Genomic DNA, 7,046 nt, shown 5'->3' on the forward strand with positions numbered 1-7,046 from the left:
ATTTTATTTCCGGGTATAAAATGTTCCTGGAATAGAAATGTTTTCCTAAAGAAAAGGGTGGGAATAAATTTCCCATGAAAATAAAATTATGTGTAATTACCTATTATAATCCTATTTTTAAGGTTCCATACTATAAAATTAACCAAACATATTTTTTTTCTGAATACCTTGAAATAAAGTTTCCATCTTTATATTTCAATGAATGTTATTCCTTGAAATAAATTTGATAAACTTGAAACAAACACACATATTTTTTTAAATAGACGAAATGACAATAATCATTGAAAACTCAGACACATATTTTACACATACCAAATGACGAAATGACAATAAGCATTTTTATATTGTTTTACAAGATATAAATGAAAAAAATATATAAGAATTAAAACTAAAATGACACAAACAATCCACCACTCAATAAACTTTTGTGGCAATTATAGAATTTATTACAACTTATAGTCTACTCGCGTTGCATTTTCTTCTACGCTGCATTTATCTTCAAACTGATTTCTGCAGCTATTCTTACTTTGGAGAACTAAGTTATGGCGACTATTGTGGTAGAAGCACTTCTTTCAGCTTCTTTGGAGCTGTTGTTGAAAAAAATTGTTGCTGAAGATTTCGTGGATTTCATTCGGAGTACCAAACTTGATGTTGCACTGTTGGAAAAGCTGAACGTAACACTGCTGAGTCTACAAGCTGTACTTCATGATGCTGAGGAGAAGCAGATCACCAACCCTGCTGTTAAGCAATGGCTGGATCTGTTGCGAGATGCTGTCTTTGAAGCTGATGATTTGTTTGATGAAATCAACACCGAGGCTTTGCGGCGCAAAGTGGAAGGTGAGGATGAAACCCAAACTGCTTCTACTAAGGTGCTCAAAAAACTCTCTTATCATTTCAAAATGTTTAATAGAAAGATCAACTCTAAACTACAAAAGCTAGTTGATAGATTAGAAAATTTGAGCAACCAAAATCTTGGTTTCAAAGGTGCTTCCAGCAGTGTTTGGCATGGAACTCCTACAAGCTCCGTTATGGGGGATGAATATGCTATTTATGGTAGAGAGGAAGACAAAAAGAAACTGAAAGAGTTTCTACTTGCAGAGGATGTTAGTGACGGTCGAAGTAAAATAGGAGTGATTTCCATTGTGGGGATGGGAGGGCTAGGAAAAACAACACTAGCTAAACTCCTCTACAACGACCGTGAAGTGAAGGAGAAATTTGAGGTGAGAGGGTGGGCACATATCTCAAAAGATTTTGATGTTGTCACCGTCACTAAAACCATCCTTGAATCTGTCACTTCAAAGAGAAATGACACTGATGCCTTGAATATTTTACAAGTGCAATTGCAACAAAGTTTAAGAAGTAAAAAGTTTTTGCTTGTACTCGATGACATATGGCATGGAAAATATGTTGACTGCTGGAATAGTTTGATTGACATATTTAATGTTGGGTTAAGGGAGAGTAAGGTCATCATCACAACAAGAAATGAAAGAGTTGCAGCAACCATGCAAACCTTTCTTCCAATCTACAAACTCGAACCTCTGCAAAGAGATGATTGTTGGTCTTTGCTTGCCAAATATGCATTTCCAACAAGTAACTACCAACAACGATCCAATCTAAAAAAAATTGGCAGAGAAATTGCCAAAAAATGTGATGGCTTGCCATTAGCTGCAATAGCAATAGGGGGTCTTCTTCGCACCAAATTCTCACAAGATTATTGGAATGATGTATTAAAAAGTAATATTTGGGAATTGACAAATGATGAGGTGCAACCATCTCTGCTATTGAGTTATCGTTATCTTCCTGCTCCTTTAAAAGGATGCTTTGCTTACTGTTCAATTTTTCCGAAGAACTCAATCTTAGAGAAAAATATGGTAGTTCAGTTGTGGATTGCAGAAGGTTTAGTACCTCAGCCCAAAAATGAGAAAAGTTGGGAAAAAGTAGCCGAAGAATACTTTGATGAACTAGTGTCAAGGTGTCTGATACGTAAAAGGTCCATTGATGATCTGGAAGTAAGCTTTGAAATGCATGATCTCGTCAATGATTTGGCTATGATAGTTTCATCTCCGTATTGTATTAGGTTGGACGAACAGAAGCCACATGAAAGAGTACGCCATTTGTCATACAATATAGGTGAATATGACTCATACGATAAATTTGACCATTTGCAAGGGTTAAAAAGTCTACGAACAATCCTACCATTGCCATTGCATCTACCAAGGTTCTCGTCTGACAATTTTGTGTCGAGGAAGTTAGTTTATGACTTGCTGCCACAAATGAAACAGTTACATGTGTTGTCTCTATCAAATTACAAGAATATCACTAAGTTGCCCAACTCTATTGGAAATTTAATATACCTGCGATACTTAAATCTCTCTCGCACTGGGATTAGAAGGTTGCCTTCTGAAACATGCAAGCTTTACAATCTACAGACCTTATTGTTGTCATGCTGCGATAGTCTCATTGAATTACCGAAAGACATGGGGAAATTAGTGAATTTACGGCACCTTGACATCAGAGGCACTCCATTGTATGAAATTCCTGCACAAATATTAAAACTAGAAAATCTACAAACCTTGTCTGACTTTGTTGTCAACTCTGAGGACGTCGGGTTGAAGATTGCAGATATGGGAAAATATTCCCATCTACAGGGGAGCCTTTTCATCTCAAAGCTTCAAAATGTAACTGACCCATCCCATGCTTTTCAAGCAAATTTGATGATGAAAAAACAAATTGACGAGTTGCAACTACAATGGTCTTACACTACAAGTTCACAATTACAACAATGGTCTTGCACTACAAGTTCACAATTACAAAGTGTTGTATTAGAACAGTTGCGTCCATCGACAAATTTGAAGAATCTCACCATCACTGGCTATGGTGGAAACAACTTTCCAAGTTGGTTGGGTGGTTCTTTATTTTGCAACATGGTGTGTTTGAAGATTTCACACTGTGATAATTGTCCAAGGTTGCCACCCTTGGGGCAATTAGGTAATCTTAGGAAGCTCTTTATTGACAAGATGAAATCAGTCAAGAGTATTGGTATTGAACTCTATGGAAGTGGTTCTCCTTTGTTTCAACCATTTCCTTTATTGGAGACTCTTGAATTTGATACGATGCTAGAGTGGAAAGAATGGAAGTTGACAGGAGGTACATCTACAGAGTTTCCTCGTCTAACATGTCTGTCACTGCGAAATTGTCCGAAACTCAAAGGAAACATACCCCTTGGACAATTAAGTAATCTAAAAGAACTCCGTATTGAAGGGATGAACTCAGTAAAGACATTTGGTAGTGAGTTCTATGGAAGTAGTAATTCTCCTTTGTTTCAACCATTTCTCTCCTTGGAGACTCTACAGTTTAGGGATATGCAAGAGTGGGAGGAATGGAAGCTAATTGGAGGTACATCTACAGAGTTTCCTAGTCTTTCACATTTGTCACTATATGGATGTCCGAAACTCAAAGGAAACATACCCGGCAACCATCCTAGTCTTACAAGTCTGTCACTTGAATATTGTCTCAAACTCAAAGGGATGTCACCCAAGAACCTTCCTTCCCTAAGAGAACTTGACTTAAGAGAATGCCCTCTATTAATGGAGTCAAGTCATTCAGATGATAAAAGAAACATTACAATTACAAGCCCGTCATCAGATGTATTCAGTGAATTGATGATCAGTCTCAATTCTCTTCGAAAGATTACCTTAAAAGACATTCCATCTCTAACATCCCTCCCGAGAGACAGTCTGCCAAAAACCTTACAATCTCTCATAATATGGAATTGTGGTAATTTGGAGTTCATTCCTTATGAATTCTCTGACAGTTACAAATCACTCGAGAATTTGGAAATATCCAACAGTTGTAATTCGATGATATCGTTTACCTTGGGCTTTCTCCCTTTCCTCCAAACTCTACATATTTGTAACTGTAAAAGCCTAAAATCCATATTAATTGCAGAAGACACATCACAGCATAATCTCTTGTTTCTTAGAACGGTCGAAATAAGGAAATGCGATGAACTGGAGTCCGTTTCCCTGGGTGGATTTCCCATTCCTAGCCTCGTTCATTTAACTGTGTGTGAGTGTAAGAAGCTTCGTTCGCTGCCAGAACCAACAAACACTCTTGGTATCCTTCAAAATGTGGAAATTCGAGACCTTCCAAATCTGCAATATTTTGCCATAGATGATTTGCCTATCAGTTTACGGGAACTCAGTGTATACAAAGTTGGAGGAATTTTGTGGAATGCAACTTGGGAACGTCTTACATCTCTTTCAGTGTTGAATATTACGGGGGATGATCATGTGAAGGCGATGATGAAAATGGAAGTTCCGTTGCTACCCACTTCTCTCGTTTCCTTAACGATCTCTTTTGAAGATATAGAATGCTTGGATGGGAAGTGGCTTCAACATCTCACCTCTCTCCAGGAACTTAAGATTTCTGGTTCTCCCAAGCTCAAGTCATTGCCAGAAAAGGGGAAGTTGCCTTCCTCTCTTAAAGTATTGCGTATCATTGACTGCCCATTGTTGGAAGAAATTTGCCGATGGAAAAGTGGGAAAGAGTGGCGTAAGATTTCTCACATTCCCTTCATATTTTTCGGCAGCATTCCCTTCATGGACAGTATCATATCCTGGTGAGTCACCAAATAGTAATTTCATGTTTCTTGTTATAAATATGCCATCAATAAATATTTTTAATTTCTCACCTTGATGGATAACATTTGCTTCCCTTTTCAGATTATGGCCCATCGGGTGTTGAAACTGGTATAAAATGCTTCCCCTTTTATTCTTCATTTTTCTTCTTGCTGCTGACCATGGTCACTGAAAAGGTTTGAAAATTCAACTAGCAGACAAGTCACATTCTCAAAGGGATCAGAAATGGGTTGCTCAACAAGGCTAATGATCATTACTTTCTGTGATGCGGGGGTTTCTTGCATGTGAGTCTTTATGGTACCCTTTGCCAATGTGTTAAGATATACAGTGAGGGCATGTGTTAAAAAAGAAGATATGTCTTCTTTTATAGAATCATGAGGGCATGGTGGTTTCTACTTTTTTATGAGAAAAAAAAAAGAGAGAATTAAATAAATGAACCAAAGGTAATTAGCTAAATTTTTATTTTTGGTCTACTATCCTATAAGAAACCAATCCTATAAGTCTTGCCACTCTGTCTGTGTTTAATTGCATGATTATGTGTCTTGTGAATTACTTTTTCATTTCCCTCAGGTTTCAACTATGGGAAAGGCTATAAACGTGGAAATCGAGCCATCAGAACTGGAAACCAGACCAGATCACCCTCCCCTAATGGTGCATGCTTCTTATACCGACCAGAACTTGCTCAATCTCGAATCAATGTAAATATCATGCATAAATTTCGTGGTTTCTAGGTCTTACATGAAGAATAGTATTATAGTATTCTTTGCTGTAACCATTGTTTGCTTATCAGTTTATATGGCTGGCAAGGAAACATAAATAGTAGTTTGGCACTTGTACCTTTTGACCTCTAGAAGTCCAATGATTTTTTTCTTAAAATGATTGATTAATAATATTTTATAGGTGATTTTAGATTAATTCTCGACATTCCTGTTTTTTGTCATGTCAATATCATTTATTATCTGGAAGCTAGTTAATATTTATGCTGCATTAAATCCATTAAGCAACTTTTAGATTGATGTAACTTTAAATTTATGAGATAGTTTGGTTATCTTAGTTGCAAGCTTTTTCATGAGTTGTCTCTGCTTTAGTTTATATGTTACTGTTATTTACGCTAGTGTATCTTCTTGTTTATTGCAGATACAGAAAAGGAGTTGCAAATTTTCTGAAAATATGTTTTGATTTTCGCGCGACTTGTGTTGGTAAGAAGCTTGTTGAAGATGGACCAAATTGGCATTGTTTTGAAGCATTTTTGTTGATTCCAGCACTGCATCATACAACTTGCGCATTCCCGCACACGCAAGGCATGCTACAGCACACAGTACATACGCAAGGCAGACAGGCAGGGGCGCCTTGCGCATGCTACAAGACAGGTTCTGTACAAACAGCGTTTTTCACTCTTTTTTGGAAGATCTTATGAAACCAAAGGGGGAGGAAACTCTTAGGAAACTTAGAGGCTAAGATTTGAGTTTTTGGATGAGATTAATGGGGTGGGAAACATTGTAAACACCTTGAATTCTCTTGTTCGTGGGAAGAGATTGGGAAATGGGTAGAAATTAGGTTGTTCTTGGAGAACTTGTAAAATATAATTTCTTGTAACCTTTTTTGTATCTCTTTGTAAGAAACTCATTGATAGTGGATTGGAGAGATCTCTCTCCCCCAGATGTAGGTCATTGTTGGGCTGAACTGGGTAACCAAATCTTGGTGTATTTGTTTCTCCATTCTCTTCATCTCTGCTCTTGCTTTGACTGTGGTTTTTCTTTACACTTTGTTGTTTATTATTACTTGTTGGTTGTCATTGATTCTTGCTCCACACATCTAAGTTTATTGTTGTGATTTGTTTTACAAATACAACACTATTTATTGTGGTACTTTGATGCTTTGTTTTGCTTACTTGAAGTCTTAAACTGCAAAATATTTCTTGCAATCGTTCATTTATGTTAATCTTTCATTGTATGTTTGTGTCACTGTCGCAGTTTTATGGATCAATTCATAAAGTTATATGCATGATATTAATAATTAAATTTCCGGGAAGCAATAATCTTAAGCCTTAGAGAAATGTTAATCTCCCAGGTTTTACTCATGATCTTATACAGCAAAAATTCAGTTATTTGTTTCCCTTTTGAAATTATGCTATGGTTTGTTTTGGCAGTTGATTTTGATCAACCAAGAAAGTATGGTGCTTTGCAAAGTTTTTCAAGTATGAGACAATGTGTAATATGTGACAGATCATAAAATGCGAGTAATTTCCTACAAATTCTATATGCTTTGTATCTTACAATTCCTTCTTAAAGTAGGAGAAATCATATTAATTGAACAGATGCCTTGCTTGCACAGATGCTTCTGCGATAGAATATAAGACACAGGTATTTTTTGTACTCAGTTTGTCCTATCAAGTTTAGTTGCTTT

At 36.6% G+C, this 7,046-nt stretch overlaps 1 protein-coding gene and 1 non-coding gene across 2 annotated transcripts; both read left to right on the forward strand.

Annotated features, from left to right (window-relative positions):
* The first annotated feature begins 542 nt into the window (after positions 1–542).
* LOC120575801 (putative disease resistance RPP13-like protein 1) lies at positions 543–4,625 on the forward strand. The gene has a single exon (XM_039830147.1). It carries the CDS (start codon positions 543–545, stop codon positions 4,623–4,625), a length of 4,083 nt encoding a protein of 1,360 aa, XP_039686081.1.
* Positions 4,626–4,729: 104 nt separating this feature from the next.
* LOC25482833 (uncharacterized) lies at positions 4,730–6,367 on the forward strand. Its single transcript, XR_005645605.1, has 3 exons — positions 4,730–4,924; positions 5,211–5,338; positions 5,778–6,367. It is a non-coding gene; the product is annotated as an uncharacterized protein (transcript).
* The last annotated feature ends 679 nt before the right edge of the window (positions 6,368–7,046 follow it).

The sequence above is a fragment of the Medicago truncatula genome, chromosome 1, assembly GCF_003473485.1.
Source record: "Medicago truncatula cultivar Jemalong A17 chromosome 1, MtrunA17r5.0-ANR, whole genome shotgun sequence".
Taxonomy (NCBI): domain Eukaryota; kingdom Viridiplantae; phylum Streptophyta; class Magnoliopsida; order Fabales; family Fabaceae; genus Medicago; species Medicago truncatula.

Excerpts from the sequence above, each read along its gene's own strand:
- LOC120575801 (XM_039830147.1), top strand. The coding sequence starts at position 543 with ATGGCGACTATTGTGGTAGAAGCACTTCTTTCAGCTTCTTTGGAGCTG.